Source organism: Grammomys surdaster, unplaced genomic scaffold (genome assembly GCF_004785775.1).
Source record: "Grammomys surdaster isolate TR1022 unplaced genomic scaffold, NIH_TR_1.0 125574, whole genome shotgun sequence".
Classification (NCBI taxonomy): Eukaryota; Metazoa; Chordata; class Mammalia; order Rodentia; family Muridae; genus Grammomys; species Grammomys surdaster.
In genome coordinates this window covers 668,635-691,445 of record NW_021620421.1, presented here as the reverse complement: position 1 = coordinate 691,445, position 22,811 = coordinate 668,635, and the positions used below count along the sequence as shown (strand labels likewise).

Below are 22,811 nucleotides of genomic sequence, written 5' to 3'. Positions count from 1 at the left end.
GGGTAAGAAGTATGTGTAATTCATTACCAATATAGGGAAATTACAGAGGCTAGTCATAACTAAAACTCTGACCTGTAAGGTTAGTGAAGGCTTTATAATTTCATAGCGATCAAATTAAGGCTAGTTTTATAATTATTTAGACTCTGTCTATGCCAACTTTTGAGAATATTTATAAAACAAAGCTTTTAGAATAGAAACTAAAAATATTATAAAACAATACTAAGGGGGAAAATGTCAATAATCTAAGATGGATTATTTAAACTTTAATTTTTAAACTAATTTTTTAAGATAGCATACACATCACTGTGTATGTCATTATTTTTGGTTCTTCTTGTCCCTGACCTGGTGCTGTTTTACATTTCCCTACAGAGAGCCTGTCTTTCTGTTTCTGTGTCACACGTATTCAATTGTACTCAACTGTACTCATGAAGTAACACCTGCATTTCTCTAAGCCAGTTTTTAGAACTGCAAACTTCCCAAACACTAAAGTAAAGATGGGAAGGAGTCCCTCTGTGTAGCCTCTGTGATCAAAGGACAATATGTCAACCTACATAATATATTCCTTCTCATCAAAGACTAAGAACATTGCTATCTTCTGGTGATGAGAAGCAAAAGTGGTGGTCCTGGAAGACAGAGTTACCACATCTGGTCTCACTCCCTCACTGTTCAGATCCAAGACCTGGTTCGGCTAGGTAAATTATGCTCTGGGTCACATTATAAGTAGCAGAGGCTACAGCAGAACATTAGGAACATGCATTAATTTAAAAATAACTGAATGGGATAAAATAGCCAATCATAAGAAAATCTCAACTTATGTTTTCCAGATTTCATCTGGTTCCTTTAGATTCTAACAAGAACCAGAATAGAAGTAAGTCACGGCTGAGTGTTATTGCAAAAATCCAGTAATCTATTAAACGGAAACAAATGGTGGAGTGAGTCTAGAATCTAGAAATGCTCTCCTCTCTTTCACAGGCTTTAAATTGAGGAGCATTGAGCATAAGGACTTAAGATGTGTGGTGTCACAAAACTGTAATTCTAGCACTTGGGAGGAAGAAGAAGGGGGTCCGGAGTTTAGGGTTTTCTTAGTATACATACTGAATTTGAGGCTACCTGACCACATCAGACCCTGTATCAAAACACTGAAATGCAACCAGCCGGTGCCCACACTCGTAGCTTTGCTGTGATCCTCTGGATCAGACTGTGCCCTCTACTCATTTCTCCTTTTGTTGTTTGGGAATAACTCCAGATTGGGGCAGTGCTGCTCTGCCACTCTTCTGAGCCTCAGTGCACCTCAGATCAAGGCAACAAGACAGCTGCAGTGTGTGAGCACCAACTGGCTCAGGACCCTCACCTGTTGTACCAGTTGAAAAGAAGCCAGTTCATCCCCTCGAGCTGGTACTCCCTCAGCCTGTTACTGTTCTTATACTCACGCGATGTCTCCAGTTTCTGCCACGCATCAGAGGCAGGTCGTTCCTAAGGAGGGAAGAGAGAGCACAGTGCACAGAAAGGTGTTAAACACAGCACAGAAAACCATGGGCAAGACAGCAAATCCCAAATGCTGTTCGAAGGACAGATTCAAATTGCTGTTACTTTTCTTAATGGTGCTACATTCTCTAAATTTTACCAGATTATGAATACTTCTATAAGTTTATAGATAACAGACCAATTTATATGTAGTGTTAGACAGTGTTGCTAGGCTCCTGGATGCTGTTCCCATCTACACTTCCATTTCCCAACAAGCTAAGATTACTTGAGTTTCATGGTTTCTCTAACAGAACTTTGTATTTGCTTTTTGTTTGTGTTTACTGTATCAGCTCAGTAAAGGACAATGTGTAAAAACAAAAGTTATCATATTAAGAAAAAAACTCTTTATAATCAAATTACAAATTCTTTTTTTTTTTAACCCCTTACAAATTCTTTAATTCCCCTTAAGCATCCTTACTCTTTTATTTTGCCATATGAAATACCAGTTTCTAAAACGCAGTCACCTTGTGAATACTAATGAGGCCACATTATTATATATAAAGTTTTAAAAAAGATTGTTTTAAAAGTATGCTTGTCTATCTGTATCTGAGTGGGTATGTGCACATGGGAAAGAGCATTGCCTGGATGTCCAGAAGTGAGTGTCAGATCTACTGCAGGTTGGAGTTACAGGTAATTGTGAACTGCCTGACAAATGGACCTGGGTTCCCTCTAAGAGCTCTTAATCCTCTTAACCCGCATATATTAAGTTTGAAGACAACCATGGAATTGTATCTATACTGTTCATTATTTTTCCATAGGCTGTTTGTCTACTACTGCAATAAAACTATTCTTTAAACACTGAAGCTATGTATCTGATGGGGAATTATTTTTCATCGTTATCTTTGCTGAGGTAGTAGAGATGGCTTAATGAGTGAAGTACTTGTCATGTAAACATGAACACCTGAATTTGGATATCTAGTACCCCACAAAAAGCTAGGCACGGCCATGTACATCTATAATGCAGTGCTGAATAGGGAGACATACGGCAGATATTTGTGGATATTTTGAGATTGGTCACCCAGTTTAGCCAAGTGTTAAACTCCCTGTCCCTTCTCCTCCTGTAACAATTATATGTGTAAACAAACAGGCAAATAATGTGAAAATCAACAGAGGAAAATATGTGTGCACATATACACAAGAAATGACTCTGCGATTGCATCTTACTATTCTGTATAAGTTTAGACTCAATTTTAAAAAAAAATTACTATTGGAATTTCAGTTAAGATGATAGTGCTTACTTATTGGAAGACTATTTAAATCTTTATATATTGAGCTTTCCTACACACAAATTTTATTTATTTAGGTTTCATATTTCTTATTTACACATAGGCACAACTTTTTAGCTTATAAACAAATTAAGTGTCTGAAGTGACATTTTAAGATCTTAAATCCGGCCTGGAGAGATGGCTCAGTGGTAAAGAACAGGAGGTACATTTCCAGAGGACCCAGGATCAATTCCTACCACTCACAAGATAGCTAGCAACTGTCTGTGATTTCAGTTCCAGCAGATCTGTTGCTCTCTTCTGGCCTTTGCAGGCACTGGGGGTATGGGTGGGGTGGTGGGAGTGCATGTACTGCACAGACATTCTTGCAGACAAAACACCCACACACATAAAGTATAAATAAATAATCTTTAAAAAAAATCCTTAAATCCTTAGCTATCAGTTAGAAATGAGGATGCTAGATTTTCGTTTGTCTATTTATCAATTTTAGTCTTTACTTTGAATTACTACAATGTGTTTACACCTAACATACACTATTAACTAAAGCTGAGTCATTTGCGTGTAATATCTGAAAAATAACTTCCATTCTGTCATGTATACTTAAGTTTAATAAAGCTATCCATGGTCTTCCAGATGTGACAACTCACCTACAGATCACTTCTGCTGTGTGTGTGATACTAAGCACTCTGCAATGGGAGAGGTGAATGTTATCAACAGCACATTTTTAGTCACCATTTATTTCAGCTAAGAATGTTAAATGTACATTTCAGTGAGAATAAGCTAGGAGAATGGGAGAAGTATAAAAGGTCACTGCAGCTCACTAAGAGAAAGTTACAAGGAGTTTTTAGAAGTAAAGGAGGAAAACTTATTATGCCAACGCATCTCTCTCTTTAGAGAAAAGTCTCTGAACATTCCTATTCTCACTAGCTACCCTGTTCCCTTTATAGAAATCACTTCAGAGCTTTCAGAGCCATCCAGCCTGGGTCCCTGGAGCCCATGCCACTCAGGCCACTGGGAACCCTCTACCTGGTAAGGTACTAAGGTTTTCTGAATGTTTCCTCTCCTCTAGTGACTCGATCAGTAGCTGTCAGCACTGCAGATGCCATCTGAGAGGGCGCTCCAGTACAACAGCAGCAGTCCCTGAGCCACTCACCACTCTGCACTGTCCTACTCCGTATTCAACTGTCCGAATGTCAGTATGGACTGGATTGTCTGAACGTCCTAGTCATCAAGACAGTTAAGGTTTAAACTTTGAAACCCAGAGCAAGAGTCTTTTAGTAAAAAGTGCTATTTTTTTCTCAAGGTAATTTACTCCTTCATTTATATACAAAAAGAGAGATTTAGTGATATTTTCAGCCACCATTTCAGTTCAGAATTTTTGAGATAAAACTTCAAAATGTCCATTTCAGTGCAAACAAAAAAAGCTAGGAAAAAGGGAGAAGTATAAAAGGCCATTGTTGCTCACTGAGAGAAAGACTATGGCAGCCTCACAGCTGCAAAGCAGTGAAGGGGAGCGAGTCTCTGACACCTGAGAACCCCTTTTCCTGCCAAAGACTGTACAGGCAGGCTGGAGAATCCACATGGGGGCTGTGCTGAAAGAACAGGCTGGAGTTCTGCTGACTTGTAGATGGTCCATCAGCCTCAGAATGAACCTCTCTGCTCCTACAGTGGTTTGTTTTTGTATCATGCTTCTCATTACAACTGGCTGGTGCCATTTTTCTCCATATGTATTTGCTCTTTCTAGAAGTTTGAGTTCCTGGGTCAGGGACTGTACCCTGAGGTTTTTTGTTTTTTTGTTTTTTAAAGGTATCACATATAACAAGCCTTTAACAGATGCTTAATAAATGACTGGCAAATTAAAAGCAGACAAGAGTACATTTAGGAGAGGGCCAAAAGGGAGGTAATCAACCACATAGAAAACACACTGTGAGCTGTGTGAGTTTCTAATTACAAGTCTGTGTCTTCAGATGTTTCTATACATTTTTATTTGCCATAACACCAAAACCAAACACTGACAGGGAAATATGCTTAATTGAGTCTTCCTAGTCCCACCAATGAAGCAAAATTAAATAATTGGCTATTTTTTTATAAAAATAGTGATAAAACAAAACACAATACCAAAAACAGATCACTAAAGCCTATAATGACTTCTTTTTTTTTGTTTTGTTTTGTTTTTTTTTGTTTTTGTTTTTCGAGACAGGGTTTCTCTGTGTAGCCCTGGCTGTCCTGGAACTCACTCTGTAGACCAGGCTGGCCTCGAACTCAGAAATCCACCTGCCTCTGCCTCCCAAGTGCTGGGATTAAAGGCGTGCGCCACCACCGCCCGGCATGACTTCTTTTTTAACAACTCATCTTTTCAGGATGGTTCTATCCTAACAAGGCTCTGATTCCAACTCTGCCGCCTTTTAATTGTTGATACGCCATGTACAAATGACCCAGAATCAGAAGAGCCAACAATAAACATATCCCAAAATTCTATGCCTTTTCTTTGAGGTTCTAGGCATCCACGAAGGACCATTAAGGGCCACTCATCTTAAGAATATTGTAGTTGAGTTGGGGGGGGGGGTGTTAAAACAATGAAAAAAGACCATTGAAGGAGCAAGAGAGTCAAAATATGAAGCCACACCCATCTCCTCTGCATGCCATGTTACTGGCACCAAGGGATGGCTGCACACTGAGAATTCTAAGCCCAAGCTTCTTACATGTTACACATGCTAAAACAGACCAGAGCAAGTGCTGTGCAGGGTGCAGATGAAGTACGTCAAGGGGAGGGAGCATCAAAGCTAAGATACTGCAGAAGCCACTCAGAAATCCAGTCAAATACACATTATTATTTCTAATTTCAAAATTTTGTATGTTATAAGAGGTGTCAGACAGATATGCTGATATATTACCACGTGCTTAACTTCAGGGAGAATTTGTAGAGATTCAAATTCTTTCACTTTTGCAGGATCTACATCTTCTTCTAGCTCCCAGGTGCTTTCTTCATATGGCAGGGAGCACCATTTTACCAGGTAATGAGTTACTTCCTGGTGGGAAAATACAAGAAACTTGGTAAAGTAGTCAACCATTCTTTGTCAGCCCCTGAAAAGCCATCCTGCATGAGAACACATAAATGCCATTAAAACAAAGACCATTTGTTGACAAGACACATAATGTGTGGAAAGAAGTGACATGTTTTATGAAAGGCAAATGGCAACACACCTACCTCCCCTGTTTCTGCATCCTTGGTGTGAGCCACCTCTAAGATACGATCAATTTCTATATAATCTGGATTGAACAAGTCTTCATCAGGCTAAGGGAAACAGAGTAGAGTTAAGATGTGCAGTTTTCTTTCCTCAACTCTAATAATCAGTGTTTCACTTTTAAGCGGCTCCTATTCTGGGCTCTTTTCAGAAAACAGGCCGAAGAAGTGTGCTTGAGAATAAGTCACCTCACAGAGATTTCTGAAAGACAGTCCTCAAATTCTGTTTTTCATGACTAAATTTAAAGGATCCAAACCATTACACAGTCTGAAGCATGGCCAAGGAAGACCTTCTATAACAATATGGGAAAGCCAGGTCAAGGGCTCCCTCTGTCTTACACCTCACTATCCCCTTGGTGATCTGGAATGATAATTTTTTTGTAACACTGATAAAGTTCTATTTTCTGATTTCTGTGGTAGTTACACATATTCTATTTTGTAAAAATCAACTGGGATGTACACTTTGAATTTATTTGCATATTTATGCATATTATGCTTCCAAAGAGGGATAGACTAGGTCACATTTAAAAGTAGTAAATGTATACCCCAAGTTCTGTGAAGTGCTTCCATTTAATCCTCATAGAAGAAAAGGTTCTACTAGTACTTTATGCCTGCACGAGGGGGAGATGCTGGGAGAAGGCTATGCATGGTATTTATGTGTGTATGTGTCATGGTTTGAAATAATGAGCATGAAGATGATCAACTCAAAATCCAAATACTATTCATATCACAAGAATATTATTTATAATTTACCCAAGTTACTAATACAAATGCCCAATAGTTAAAAGATACTTTCCACTATCCTTACTTCTATGATGTACTCTAATCTTTCAAAAGTCTATTTTCGCCGGGCAGTGGTGGCGCACGCCTTTAATCCCAGCACTTGGGAGGCAGAGGCAGGTGGATTTCTGAGTTCGAGGCCAGCCTGATCTACAGAGTGAGTTCCAGGACAGCCAGGACTACACAGAGAAACCCTGTCTCAAAAACCAAAAAAAAAAAAAACAAAAAAAAACAAAAAAAAAAACAAAAGTCTATTTTCAAAAGTCTGGAACTAGAGATGGCTCCGTGGCTAAGAACACCGGCTGATCTCCCTCTGGAAGACTGACCTAGGTTCAATTCCTAGCATTCTTTCCTACCAGGACAAACTCCTGTTATTCTATTCTAACACATTCAACATATTTTCCTCTGTCTGACACCAAGGAAAAGTCATTCCCATGGGACTGCATCAGAAAGACAGAGGACTATACCACTTAGTTTAAATTTTATGCATGTATGTATGTATGTATGTATGTATGTACGTACGTACGTACGTACCTACCTACCTACCCACCCACCCTGAAGAGTTTGAGGCAAGGAACTGGTGTACTGAGCACTGATCCATGCTTAGCTCCAGTGATAAATAATAAAGACACAGGGTCTGTCCGCCTCAAAGTGCTTAAAATGGGAGAATCAGACATGTAAACAAATTGCTACATTGCACATATTTGCTAAAATAAAGGTGTGAAATAAATGTTCCAAGAAACATAGAATATAATATCCAATGGTTCACAACATCCTCATTTAGTCATCACCTTCCTTCCCCCAACTCTATTTCAGAGGAACATGTTATTAAAAAAACAAGTTCTATAAGCTTAACTACCACAGAGTCTGGGCCAAACTGTAATTGTATTGGAAGGTGTGTGTGTGACTGAACCCAGGGCCTTAGATACCCTAGACAAATGCCATAGCAGTGAGCTACATCTTGAGCACTAACTGTGAGGTTACATGGGAAGGATCAAAAGCTGATGTCATCCTGAAGCAACTTATCACCAGTGAAAGGATCACGATGTGAACCACAGCTGGGTAAATGGATGAGCAATTTACAATGACTGATGGCTCCTGAGTGTCCTCTTAGGCTCTAGTAAGACTATATTTTAAAAATATTTTTTATTGTCTCTTTCCTTCAAAAGTTATTTGTATAAAACCATACATTACACATAAAAAAGAAAATAGAATTCCACCGACCAGAGAAAAATGGTACGATATTCATGTATTTATTCAGGACATTTCCTATGCATTGCATTCTGATGCTTCTTTTCTATTGCACTCTAGTATGAACTGTCCTATGTTCTTATTTTTAACCAACACCACTTCATGACACTAAGCATATTCCAAATCACCAATAATTTTCTTCAGTATTACTATTAAATGTATAGTATGGCATACTATAGGATATATAACTTAGCAAATGGCAGTTATACAACATTGTGTTTGCTTTTAATTTCTCACCAGTATAAGCAACTTTTAAAATAGTCAATTCTTTGTACAAAGACTTGATGTTTTCTTTAAGACACATGACAGAACCAGCCTTTCTGGGAAAAAGGCCATGTGGATTTGGGACATCTGATGGGTCAGACCTATTCATGCTTACAAGCCGCTGTCCCTTCCCTATGCTCTGACCAATAATGGCCAATCATCTGTACAGCCTTAAATGCCTTTAAAACCTTCACGTATCTAATAAATAAAACCTGGAAGATTTCTATTTTATTTGCACTTCTTTTGGTTTCTATGGAAGCCAAACATTTTGGTATGCTCAATGACCAACATTTCCTTCTTTCTGAATTCCCTGCGTATTTGTCTACTTCTTCCATTTCAGGTCTGGTACTCTTCTTATTAAAGCTGTTTGGCATATGTCTGTGTAGGCACTTAACTTATACATATGTGTAAATATGAAGATTCCTCTGTTGAACAAGAATATATGCTGTGCAAGTATGCGCATGTACATAATTAGGGGAAATGTATACATAAACTATACCTGTACTTTCTATTTACTTGAGATGCTCGTTGTGTCTACTGAACCAACAGATTTAACACTGAAACTCATTAACCTTTTCTTGTGTTTTAAAATTCTCAAACTTAATTATTTTTTCTAACATTTATAGATTTTTATTTTTAAATATCTGTTGTTGGAAAAGGGCCTACAACTGTATGTATGTTGTTCTCATGCTATTTCTTGTCCAAGGTTATGAGCTGTCAGTTTAAAAAGTTTAGTGAATAAGTGTATATGTTCAATTTATCAGCACCCATATCAGACTTGACCAACAGTTACATAGCACTTTAGTTTGAACTTAGAAATATCCACCTAGATATTTAATGCAGAAAGAAAAGCAGCAGTGAAATGAGTTAATACACATTGTTTCACCTCAGTAAAAATGTGCTTCATTTGGGCCTGTTTGTTCCTGAAGCGTTTGATCTTCTGTGCGATGCGCGGATCCTTTTCCAGCTCTTCCATTGTGGCCCATTTACAATGTAAATAGGAACTATCCAAAGACATACAATTGTGAGACAAACATAACAAAATATCATTAAGGTTTCAATAAAAAGGATGGGCATCCTTTATACACAGAAGCAGCAGCTGTCTGTTGTGACACTGCTGGGTACTGCTTAGAAAGGCCTTGTTTTTAGAACAATTAATATAGGATTAATTTCTAATCACTAATTTCTATCCAAGTTCCACTGAAACTGACTCAGAACAGACAAAGGGGCAGATTTATGGGGCAAACTATCAGTGAAAGTAGGCAGACAGCCGAAAGGAGAAATGGAAGAGGGAAAAATACACACCATTGAACAGCTTCACCTTGGGTGCACATGAGAAATGGCCAGGGAAGTTTTAAAAACACTTCAGTCCTCAGGGCACACTCTGACTATAAGTAACTGGTCTGGGCTGGACAAGGCCTTTGGTAGTTTTTAAAGCCTCCCAGGTGATTCCATATAAACCCAAAATGAATAACACTGCCTAAGGTGAATTTGACTCAGGCAAGATCAATGCCTTAGGGGCAGTTTCTGGAAATACAGACGATAATGAAGTGTCATGGGAAAGGAAATTTTATTCATATAAAATTCAAATACATGTAGTGTATCAAACAGACGTACAAATTTCTATACTTAACGTAGAAAAGCTCTAGGTCGAATGGAGGTTCTCCTGGGTGAACCTGTAACCAATAATAAGCAGTTATCAGCCCATACCCCAGGAAGGTCACTTATATAGGCCAAATCAAAACAGGTAAACCAAGCAATACCTATGCCTTATTTTAGGAGGAATTTCTGGGAGGAATTTCTATTATCCCAGGTCTTTTCTTACAAGCTAATAGGTAACCTTAATCCTAACTCTAAATTTTCCAAAACCCCAATAGTATAAAGGGGCACGAAAGGGGCCTTTTCCTGGCATCTTTTCAATGTTCATATGGAAAACGCTTTCCGCCCAGGCTGTCCCAAGACCCAGAAATGTATGGATCACAGCCTGGTGCAGAAAAAATTTAAGTTCATCTTTTACTGGCTTCCCCTGATATTCTCTCTCCACAGGGCAATAAGCCTACATTGAAGGAAAGATAACCTACATCTGATATGGCACCACCATACTGGCCCAGTCACTGAACTTTCTCTTGAGGAGTCCAAAGACAGCCCAAGAGATCTAAAGAAAAGCCCCCAGTGTTTCTGGTTGGGATTCCTCATCCACCTGTTCTTGGGCCCTGATGAGTTCTTTTGGGCTACAGCAAAGGGATAAAAATACCTTTGTTAGGGTCTTAATGGAGAAAACTATCAACTGAGCCACTTAAGACATTCAAGAACTTAGTGTCCTAAAATCCTCCACAAGGACAACGTTCTTGACAAGCTCTCACTGTAGCTAAGGACTAACGTTAGTTCTCCAGGCAAACCCTTCTCTACTAGGAGGTAGTGTCTGTCAGTGACAGAGAACATCAGAAAGGAGCTACCAACCTCTTGGACAGTCTTGGATGCTAGGATCTTCTCAATTATGTTTGCATCATCTTCTGGAGGCTCCTGAAGACAGAGATTAAAAAAAAGTTATTGGAAATAATGTCTCAGAGAATAACTCTAAGCGGAGGCTGAGTTTGGAGGACTTTCTAGAGTTCAGGATTTTGGAGACCTGTGTAGATAACTGCCAGAACAGGTCTGACCACCTGACTTGGATCCCGGGTACCACAGTGGAAGAAGACTGATGCCTGAAAGTTGAAAGTGTGTTCGCGCTCTCTCGCGCTCTCACTCTCGTGCGCTCTGCTCGCGCTCTCTCTCTCTCTCTCTCTCTCTCTCTCTCTCTCTCTCCCTCCCTCCCTCCCTCCCTCCCTCCCTCCCTCCCTCAAGAGATACTAAAAATAAATTTTAAAATGAAAAAAAAAAAAATCACAGACTTTGAGTATTGAGGCCTCCCTAAGAAAGTTGGTAAGTATTTTGCAAAGCTAGAATTCAAACAGTAGGGTTCTAAGCTCTCATGCATAGTCCTTATTATACAAGCAGAAGAGACTCTGGGCTGTAAGGCTAAAGAACTAATAAAACTGCTCCTGAGACTTTTTTTTATTTGTAAAAGTTACACATTTTGATATATAAAATTATCTAAAATAGAAAAATATCTCAGGATGGGGGTGGGCACAGTGGCTAAAGCCACTTGCTATAAAACTTAACCAGAGTTTGATCCTACAACCCTATGTCGGAGAGCACTGACTTTCACAAATTGTTCTCTGACCTCCATCCATCATGTGTATGCATGATATAAATAAATAAATAAATAAATAAATAAATAAATAAATAAGGGGCTAGAGAGAGATGGCTCAGTGGTTAACAGCACTGACTGCTCTTCCAGAGGTCCTGAGTTCAATTCCCAACAACCACATGGTGGCTTACAATCATTTATAATGGGATCTGATGGCCTCTTTCTGTGTCTGAAGACAGCTACAGTGTGTGCTTATATGTAAAGTAAATAAATAATTCTTTAAAAAAATATGTAAATAAATGTAACAAAATTAAATTAAAAAGTACCTTGAGATTTTAGAATTCATGAGATATTAATTTTAATACTATCAACTGCTGACCTCAGCAAAGTTAATTACTATTCCTTGGTTTCTGAATAATGGCTATAGAAAAAATATATATATTACCAGTTTACTAGGATAAAACAGCACATGAAAACATTTTGTGAACTATAAAACCAAGGTATAATTAACTTACATTAAACTGCTGTTTCACTGATAATTCCAACAGAAAATCTATTCCTTCCTTCCTATCCTAGTCACACACCAAACTTTCCAGGCCCCTGATTTCCACAAAATCTTAAAGAGTACTCATGATATAGAAACATCTGAGTGGAAACCGGCAGTCTTAGAAGGGATTGTGTGTTAGAGTTCCCCATGTTCAGCCTTCTTTCTGAATTCTGTGCAGTCTCCTTTTGGTGTTTTCATGTGTTCTATGACCTTCCCAGACCCACTGCAATCTAAAACTTGAAGAAGTATAGAAAAGAATATTCACTATGACAACTTAACTAGCTGGAACATTCCAGAAAGACGATTTGTGCTGCATGTCAATTTCAAGCTACTTATTCTAAGTAAGGTTCAACTATCCCAAAGGCCATACTACTAGAGAAAACATTTATAAAACAATCTTAAATCAAGCTTTTTTTTTCAGAAAAAGAAAAGTGATGATAGTTAAAAACACAGTAAGGAAAGACGAGGAAGGCAAATGGCAGTGAAATGATGACGCTTACCCAGCTCCCAGAACCTCAGCCTGGAGACGTGGCTACCAGCAAGCCCGTTATCTGCCTGTCTAGTGCCCTTAGAGCTGAGGTTATAGGTGTTTGTGGGGGGTTCCTGGCTTGTTATGTGGGCACTGGGACCAGAACATGGGTTCTCATGATTGCAAGGCAGCTGCTTCTTAACCACAGAGCCCTCTATAATAACAGTGTGTCCTTTACTTAAAACACACTTTAATCCACCCTAGTCACATTTCCAACGCTCAACAGGCACACGTGGTTGTCAATGTCTATACCAGGCGATATAGTTCTATTCTGTTCTACCGATCTATCAGCCTATCTTCACAGCAAAACTAATGTCTTTATTCTGATAGCTTAATTATCAAGTTTCCACTATTTTTCCTGTTTACATTTGGTAACATATTTATACGCAAGGGCATCATCTTTACAGCAGATGAGTACACAGAATGGAAGCAAATCAAAGTAGAAAAAAGTATGAAGAAAAGGGAGGTAGGATTATGTATCAGTTTAATGATCTTTACACTAGGAATAATAAAATGAAAGCGGGGACAGCAAGGAACATAGTAGTAACCAGTGTGTGGGCTGCAGATGGGATGGAAACTTCAGGAGTGCAGGCTCCCACATTAGGTCTTGCTGCAGGCTGACAGCAGAGAGTCCAGTCATGTATCTCACTGACCCTGGAGTCCAAAGCCTAGCTAGACTGGTTAGTAAATGTGCTTCCAGAATCTGCTTTTCTCTGTCCCCTTCCCTAAGTACTAGAGTTACAAGCCAAACGCTACCTGGCTTTTATGTGGGTGCTGAGGATCCAAGTAAAGCCTTCATGCTTGTACAAGCACTCACCAACTAAGCTAACTCCACAGTCTCAAACTTTCACTTCTCTGCTTTTCTATGATGGCCAGGTCCTCTAGTGTTCTTGATAATATAAATGACTATATTGACAGCTGTCTTCTCACTCCCAAATTCTAAGGCAATATATTAAATACTGTACTATTTAATATTAGCCATATTTCCCCCCAATTACCCATATTAGCTCTTGAAATGTCATCTTTGGTTTCCAGAATATAAGCTATGCCTAGGTAAAATTTTTCTTGATATATTCTTCCTGCTTAAGGTTCACCAGACTGAGCATCTATTGCTGATATTTTTATCAGTTTATTAAACTCGGCCAATGATTTCATCTTCGAATGTTGCTCTGCTCACGTTTCTTTTCTGTTTAGGAGTACAGTCAGAAACGCCTTTACGCTGAATCCTGCTTCTCTTCCTGTGCTATTTAGAAAATTTCATTGATGTCTTCATATTCACTAACTGTATCTTCAGTTGTATCTAAGCTGCTTTTAAATTTGTCCACGTATCCTGAATCTTATGCAGTGATTTCATAATTCTAAATACTGATCAGGCTCAGTTCTCTATTGGAAATGTATGTTGTCCATTTTCCCCATAATAAATCATCCACAGTTCTTTTCAGGAGAGAGGGGCAGATGATGCCATCTAGTCAGCTGAGCTGGGTCAGGCCTGGGAAACTGTTAACATTAATCCAAAGGCGAAAGGGAAGGAAAAAAAAATCTCAACATTTCTAAACCATTCAAAACAGCATTGAACAATGCTTTTGCAATCTATCCTTTTCTGATTAAACACTGGCTTACTATGACCTAATGCACCTTTTCCAGTATCTTAACTAGGTTTCCATTGCTGTGAAGAGACACCATGATAAAGGCAACTCTTATAATGGACAACATTTAGTTGGGGCAGGCTTACAGGTTCAGAGCTTCAGTCCATTATCATCAAGGAGTGAAGTATGGCAGCCTCTAGGCAGATATGGTGCTGGAGGAGCTGAAAGTTATACATCTTGTTCCAGAGGAAAACAGAAGACTGTCTTACCAGGCAGCCAGGAGAAGGGTTTCAAAGCCCACCCTCACACTGACACACTTCCTCCAACAAGGCCATACCTCCTAATATGCCACTCCCTGGGCCAAGCATATTCAAACAACCACACTCAGCAGGGGAAACCTTCTGACATTCATTTACATTAATTAATTAGGTGCAGGAGGTTTCAGTTTAAGGTTCTTTCTCCCCTTTTTTCTTTCAACACTAAATTCAAAATGATCTCATCTAGTATCATGATTTTACAGACTAGCTTCATTGTGACGCTTGCCAAACTCACACATCCAGATCAAAACTTCTTTCCAAACTGCAGACTCATATTCTAATTATTTCTTGCCATCTTTACTAAGCTATCTTAAGGTATTCAAATATAAATTTCTGAAAACTAAAGCCACGATGCTTCAATCCACTGTTTTGTTTTTTTATCCATCTGAGCAAGGAAACTCTACCTTCTCTGGTGTTCAGCTCCAAAATCCTGATGTGATCTCTGACTGTTTCCTCTCCACACAGCCATGTGCAGTGGCCTGAATGAGAACACCCTCCACAGGCTCATACACAGGCGTGCTAAGTCCCTAGACTGGATTCTTTGGAAAGCTAGGAGGTATGGTCTTAGAACAGGTGTGGCTTTTTAGGAGAGGTGTGCTGATGAGAGTGGCTTTTGAGAGTTCAAAAACCCAGTGTCTTTCTCTGCCTGCCTGTAGACAGATGTACAGATGTACAAGATGTAGCTCTCAGCTACTACTCCAGCGCCATGCCTGCTGTCAGAACGCTCTAAAATCATAATCTGTTCAAGCCCTGTTCAGTACAGATTAGCAAGAAGCATTCACTGAATTCACTGACACACATACATGCTGAAAATAATGCTTTCTTTTTCTACTTACTATCAACTGCTTCAAATATTATTTTATTTTTACCTAAAAAAAGAACAAGTAATATGGTTTCTAATGACAAGATTCTTAAAGAGTATTTTAGTAAGACCAAAACTCAGGACATATTAATACATGGATGAGGAAGGTACAAGATTTAGAAAGCATAACACATTCATAGAACATAAAAAAAATTCAAGTTAAAAAGACTTGGGAATTCAATTCCAGTAAGTATATATTCATATATATTTTTAACCAGTTGAAGGATCAGTACCAGATGAATTGATGTTATAACAAGACATTTAAGGCATAACCAATACTCAGGTAACAAAATAGAAGTACTCTGGCTACCTTTGCTCAAGTCTCTGTTCCACCAGAATAAAAATCATTATAAACCTCTCATTTATCTAAATTTTTTCAGTTTTGCTATCCATGTAAGCATTTCCAAATGACAAACTTTAAACAAAACACTGAGAATCAAGAAGCCAAATATGGTGGCACACACCTATAACTCCAGCCTTCTGGGGAGGGTGAGGCAGGATCCTACGTACTAGGCCTGTGTTATACAGACTCTCTCAAATAATAAAGAACAGGGTTTTTCTTTTTTCCTTTTTTGCTCATTTTAATAAAAATGAATTTTAAAATGTGCATTTCTAAAATACTCACTAAAGAAAGAAGGAAATGGAATATCAGGATCTTTTCCCCCTCAACTGAGTTTGTATATAAGCAAGATCACATGTGTATAAACATTCAGTGTACACAGATACACAGATATAAACTAAATCTGTCTGCCAAACACTCCATAAAACCCATCTGCTCTTAAATGCTTCGTTTTCTCAAATGCTTTTTTAACTGCTTCATTTTCAGAGAAGACCATTTTAATTCAAACACTGTGTATTAGAGACTTCTATCATTTAGAAATTATATTCATAAAAAAAGAAAATCCTCCAAATTTAAAATGTCATTTACTCCCACAACTAACCATGCCACTTAATTTTCTTCAGCTGACTAAAAACATGGGTCTAACTGGAGGTTAAAGCTTTCACCAAGTGCTACAGAAGTGGTTCTGAGCCTGGTCCTGGCTCTCCAGCAATCCTACCGAAGGAAGACATGATGAACACACTTGTCTTAGGACGTTTCAGAGCAAATGCTTAGTGTGGCGGTAACTACAAGTCCAGTCTGAGTTTACAAAGTGAGACCAGTCTAGATTCTGGACTAGGCAAGGGTTTAATTAAGCCCCAATGGCAGATGGGACAGTGTCTAAGAGGACACTAAGAATGGAGGAAGATAGGGTAAAAGGAGTCCAAGGATAATTGCTTAGGATTTCATCTAGAAGCAGTATACAGAACAGAAAGGGAAATAAATGAGAGGGGTACATGGCCACATCAAAAAGAAAAAAAAATCCAAGCTGAGTTTTGTCTGATATCAGCAGTTAGGAAGTATGCAAGAGACACAGAATTTTCCTAGTATTTTGGAAAAAATCAGTCTGGGATTAGATTAGTAAGGACAGAGAGTTGCAGCAGAGAATTAATAATGTTGCAGTGATTTGAACACTCACCTGAGCATAGGCTATAGGCAGAAGAAACCCTCAAGAGAACATGTGAGGAGAGTGGTCGTACTCCATGAAGAAATAAAGAGACAGGAATCCATCAAATCTGGTTGTCTTTTTTGTTTGTTTGTTTGTTTTTTTTTCGAGACAGGGTTTCTCTGTATAGCCTGGGCTGTCCTGGAACTCACTCTGTAGACCAGGCTGGCTTTGAACTCAGAAATCTGCCTGCCTCTGCCTCCCAAGTGCTGGGATTAAAGGCGTGCGCCACCACCGCCCGGCTAAATCTGGCTGTCTTAATCAGGGTTACTGTTGCTGTGATGAAACACCCTGCCCAAAGCCATTTGGGAGGAAAAGGTTTATTTGGCTTACACTTCCATATTGCTGTTCATCCCTGAAGTAAGTCAGGACAGGAATCCTGAGGCAGGAGCTGATGCAGAGACCATGGAGGGGTGCTTCTTACTGGCTTGCTCCTTATGGCTTGCTCAGTCTGCTTTCCTATAGAACCCAGGACCACCAACCTGGGGGTGGCCCCAACGGGCTGGGCCTGCTCCCATTAATCACTAGCTAAGAAAATACCCTATAGGTTTGTTTGCCTCCAACAAGCTCTTACTGAGTTATTTTCTCAGTTGAGGTTTCCTCCTCTCTGATGACTCTAGTTTATGTCAAGTTGGCATAAAACAAACCAGAACTCTGGCTAAGAGTGGAAAGGAGCACAACAGTACAGGTACTCAAACTGATGTCATGGCATAGAATCACACTGGAGGGTACACAAGAACAGTAACAGCAAACAGTAGGGAGGGATCTGAAGGCCCAAGTGACTGTGTTATAGGTAAGAAGTGTGAGTGCCACTGGGAAAAATATGCAAGTATGAGAGTATTATTTAAATAATGAGTTTGAATATGTTCACTCATTAAACACATATATGCATAAAATGAAGAATATGGGGCTGGAGAGATGGCTCAGCGGTTAAGAGCACTGACTGCTCTTCCAGAGGTCCTGAGTTCAAATCCCAGCAACCACATGGTGGCTCACAACCATCCGTAATGAGATTGGATGCCCTCTTCTGGTGTGTCTGAAGACAGCTACAGTGTACTCATAAATAAAATAAATAAATCTTAAAAAAAAAAAAGTATAAAAAAATAAAATAAAATGAAGAATATGTAAATATTAATGACTAACACAAAGTTGTACCTAAGTGAAAATTATGAAAAATTAAAAACTGATTCTGTTTTGCAAAAGTTTATAATCTGATTAAAGGGGCCAAACAAGAGTAATACTAAAAAAAGTAGAGTCAAGGCAATGAAAACTCATTTGACACTGTGATTGGTTCCAGGGCTGCAGCTGACTCAACACTGCAAATGAATACAACTGTAACATTATAAAGCAGAAGACAGAAGGTGCTGTGAAAGGCGCATCTAAGAAGGCTCCTAAGGCTTAATTTAAAGATACAAACCTGTCTCTGAAGTAGCTTGTGGTTTATAAGAAAAAGTGAGTTGGCAGATATTCAAAGGACAGTGACAGGGCTAACTATACTAGAGTGTTCTGGCAGCAGAGTGGGGTACATCTCTATTTCAGGGGGAGCAAGGACATCCTCAAAAGGGAACTGGAACCTAGCCTGCAAAGCATGGCAAAGGCCAGAGAAGGAGGGCATTGAGAGTGCAGAGAGACATGGTGATGTTATGAGCTAACACTTCATTCAAGTTAAAGCCTGTTTGCTCTAAAGGATGAAATCACATAAACTGCACAAATACTTGGGAGGACAAAACTGACAGTCTTGAGCAACTAGACAGAAGTCCCTGAGCAGGCCTTTTGTTTTAAATGTTGCCCCAGCTGTTCTATAGACTAGGCTGGCTTCTCAAGTGCACCACCACAATAGCACTTGAAGAGTCTTACAGGGAGGACAGAAGAAACGCTCACCTTCCTTAAATGATTTGTTGTGCCTCAAAGATTGCCCAGCATCCTAAAAAGGATACACGCATTGATGCTTTGTGTTAGCTTGGGAAATTGGCTCAAACCCCATCAAGAACTCTACATGTAAAAACAAATGTGGAAGGAGCATTTGGTTCTGTAGCAGCTAGGTCTCTGATCTTGAAAAACCTCTCAATAAGCTACCCTCTCAAGACCTAGGTCTCCTAGCCTAGGCTTTAGACTCTATATTAGATATTTACACAACTACAACTCTGAACATCAAATCTGGTAAGAGAGGACATATCAGGCTCTTTCTTATTTAAATTTGGTCAAGTTTTGGGATATAACTAATACAAGTTCAAATTCTATCTCTGTTTCTCTACATAAAACTCTTTACTATATACTTAGAAAAGACTTATTTCTGAGATCATGTAACAGATTAGTAACTATCACCTTCAGAAAGTCAAGAAATACCTAAAATACGATAGATAAATGGTTCAGGATAAATGCCTTCTAGTAGGAAATAAAATCCCTTGTTAGTGTTTTAACAACCAATTAAACCATACAATGCTCAAGGAAAGCCTAATAAAGAATGCATTTCTAAGACTCCAAGCAGTTTGCAAGAAGAAATACATCAAAACATTATTCCTATTAATTAGTACGTTCATTAGTTGGATAAACCTTAGCAGAAAATGAAATCAACTTAAAGTGTCAGGCACTATGTCACTCAGACCTGGATCATTCACTGCCTCATTTACGAATGGCTATGGATAGTATGTGCCTGCTCCTTTGTGCTTTCCTTATGAAGACTGAGGAAAACACAAGTGAGGTAACATGAGGATGCTTTAGGCTAAAAGGAAGGTGGCTGAAGGCCAGGCATCACCAGCCTCTGTCCACCCACTTGCGTCTGGGGAACCTTGCTCCTACTCTGTGTGAGCAGTAGATTCTGCCAGGCAGCACAGGGGCTTCAGAACTACAGGCAGCTTGTGCCCCAGAATGTATTACTGTTAACAACTCCTCTCCTGCACCCACAGCCTGCTTCTTGTTTCCCTTTCTTTTCTTCACTAGATACTTGGCATAGACCTTCTCAATTAACCCCCTTTTACTTCTCTGTCTGCATCACATCCCTGGAGCTGTAACCAATTAAGACACCTCGACTGAGAGGTGCAGGACAGAGAGCTGCCACCGGGGGAACGAAGCCCAAGAGGGCTGCACATCTGGGTCTGGGGCAGCAAGGATTTAGTAAATAGCAATTCAGGAATATGGGGTGGGGGTGGGGAGGTGGGGAGGTGGATTAGCCACGTAGAGGTTAGGAAGTGGCACAGCCATTGAGCTGTTTTAAACACATCAAAATATAAAGTGTGTGTATGTGTCTTTCATTCAGGAACCCAGAATACTGGGGCAGGTAGTGAGGACCACTGCAGCTGCCATGCCAGGGTCACCTGAGTAGCATTCAATGGACATGACTACAAGTCCCAATGCCATCATTCTTCTCAACGAGTGCTCCCAAAAGGGAGCCAATGCAACTGAAACATAAATAAGGTCATTTTGCTCATCTGCTTTAACTCACTGAGACCTTCTCCCTGGAATCTGATGCACAACAGTAAGAGCACACATGGTAGAGGAGCTCCATGGCTCCGCACAGTATGGCTCCTTCTGCCTTTCAGCTCTTATTCTACAGACCACACCTCAGCAGTCAGCCATACTTATCTCCATTGGTCACATCAGAACCTATGGCTGACTGCAAATGTCTCTCAGGCCCTCACCTTGTGAATGAGCCATTATACTCTCCAGCTTCTGTGTAGTCACTATGCCTAGTGCACACTTGTAGGCTATACCAATTGCAGTGTTAGTAAAGCTCTATGTCTTCTATTAGACAAAGCTCTGTGGAGCAAAGAATCATCTGGATACTTACATCTATATCTCTGACTCTGGCCTTGTAGCAGGCTCACAATATGCATCTGTCAAACCACAGTAATTTTGAGTACATTTGATTTCATTATCTAAACAAGTATTTACTATGTTTAAGACTTTGCTCTAATTTTTTTTCTTTCATTATTTTATGTGCATAACTGTCTCCATGCATGTTTGTACACCATGTGCATGCCTGCTACACAAAGAGCAAGAAGAAGTGCTTAGATCCCCTGGAAGTAGAGATATTTGTGAGCCATCATCCAGGTGCTGGGAATCAAAACTAGGTTCTCTGGAAGAGAAACCAATACTCGGTAACTACTGAGCCATCTCTCCACCCACCAAGATTATTACTTTTAAGGAATTATAATGCATGTTAGCAGCTGTGTGGAGGTCAGACAGCAATTTACGGGAGGTTGTTCTCTTCTTCCACCATATGGGTTCTGGGGATTGGACTCAGGTTGCCAGACACAGTGAAAAGTGTTTTTACCCTACTGAGTCCTTTTGGAATTTTTTTGGAGATAGGGTCTGATTCCATAGCCCAGGCCAGCCCAGAAGTCACTGTGTAGTCTAGGCTGGCCTCAAACTGATTAGTGATTCTCTTACTTCAGCCTCCAGAGTGTCAGAATATAGATGTGATTTTACCATACACAGCAAAAATCCTACATTCTAATAACTAAAAACAACAACAAAAACCATAGAGGGGACACATTCCAATAAAATTATAAACTGGTTATGTCATGAAGGAAATAAGCAAGAAATAATCATTGGGATGAGAAACAGGATTCTATTTTAGATAAAAGAGGCAGGAAGGTTCTTTCTACAGAGACTGCATTTTATGCAAAATTTAATTGAGGGTGGTTCACTTATATAAAGTGCTGGTCGAGATCATGAAGGCAAGCCAGCAGAGGTCGAGGCTGTAGATGGGTAGATGGTGTGGCTAGCTTTTCAGCTGGAGAACAACAAGAAAGAAAAATCACTTCTCAAGACTGCTATCTGGTGCAGTGGAGAGAGTATGATCATGAGGGTGCTGTTGAGGAGTTGTAATTTTATTCCAAGTGCGGTAGGAAGCCACTAAAAAGTTACCACCAGAAGCTAAGGTGATCTAACTCATGCTACAGTGAAGAGCCATAGAACAACTCTGTCAAGTGGGTGAGGTCATGCAAGGGCTGTACCTCAGCCTGCCAGGCCAGCGTGGAAGCTGAGAGTGCAGATGTTCGGCCAGCTCCCAGAACAGCGATTGTTTCCCCATCATCATCCACCACTTTGAAGTCCAGGTCCTCATTGTATTTTCTGCGCTTTACTTGCCGTCCTGAGCGCCGTTTCTGCAGAACAAATGCACTCATCAAGGCTGCTGTGAATCAAAAGCAAACACTTTCACACAACACCATCATCTACACTCAGTGACAAGCCAGGCTGGATTTTTGTAACATCCCAAAGGTTTCTTCTATGCTTTTTATTAAAAACTAAATTAACATAGCATGGGAGAAAGTAATCCTATCAATCTCTGAAGTGTTGGCAGAGTTAAGGGAGATGTGCTTTAATCATTGTGGTAATTATGTGTCACCCCATGTCCACTTCTACCTCAAGGCAGCCAGGCCCACTGTGCACTGAACTGGCCTGGGGGAAAGGAAGCTTATCCAGGTACAGGTGTTGCAGTGCAGGTTATCAGTGATGAGTGTGTGGGCAATGAACACACCTGGGAACAGCTTCAGAGACCTGGCTCAATTATTGGGGGGTGAGAAAGGGGTATTTATGCCCCTGGGAAGGTGCTCAGGGTTTCTAGGGCAAGGTTTATGTAGCTGGGTATTATTGGCCAGGGCAGAGGAGTTGGAAGATGCTTCATCTACATACTCGGGGGCTGTAGAATCCAGGGGTGTTTGTAGGGGAGACCTTATGTGGTCAAACAAGTAAAGCCTGATACTTATCAGGGTAATAAATTCTTACTAGGGTTGATGGTGGGGGAGCCAGCTTGCGAGAGGGGAGATAGCCAACACCTGCTGTCCTCCTGTCTGAGGTATTTGGGGCTGACGCTCCTTGACCTTTCCTCAGTAACCCTGGGCCATTACAGCCCCACAGTGATGTTTTTAATTCCTTTCTGGGGCTTCTAGTCTCAAGCAACAAGGATGGGAAGTGACCTCTCAATTCTGTCTTTGAGGTCCACTCA

At 39.9% G+C, this 22,811-nt stretch overlaps 1 protein-coding gene across 1 annotated transcript in view; it reads right to left on the bottom strand.

Annotated features, from left to right (window-relative positions):
- The window catches only part of Chd6 (chromodomain helicase DNA binding protein 6), a 117,938-nt gene that overhangs the window by 74,224 nt on the left and 20,903 nt on the right, over positions 1 to 22,811 (bottom strand). The window contains exons 4-10 of the mRNA XM_028786754.1: positions 21,820 to 21,969; positions 10,747 to 10,809; positions 9,904 to 9,962; positions 9,173 to 9,290; positions 5,956 to 6,042; positions 5,642 to 5,776; positions 1,352 to 1,473 (exon numbers count right to left, since the gene is read on the bottom strand). Coding sequence (XP_028642587.1) covers positions 1,352 to 1,473; positions 5,642 to 5,776; positions 5,956 to 6,042; positions 9,173 to 9,290; positions 9,904 to 9,962; positions 10,747 to 10,809; positions 21,820 to 21,969 — 734 coding nt within the window. The remainder of the gene's footprint in view (positions 1 to 1,351; positions 1,474 to 5,641; positions 5,777 to 5,955; positions 6,043 to 9,172; positions 9,291 to 9,903; positions 9,963 to 10,746; positions 10,810 to 21,819; positions 21,970 to 22,811) is intronic.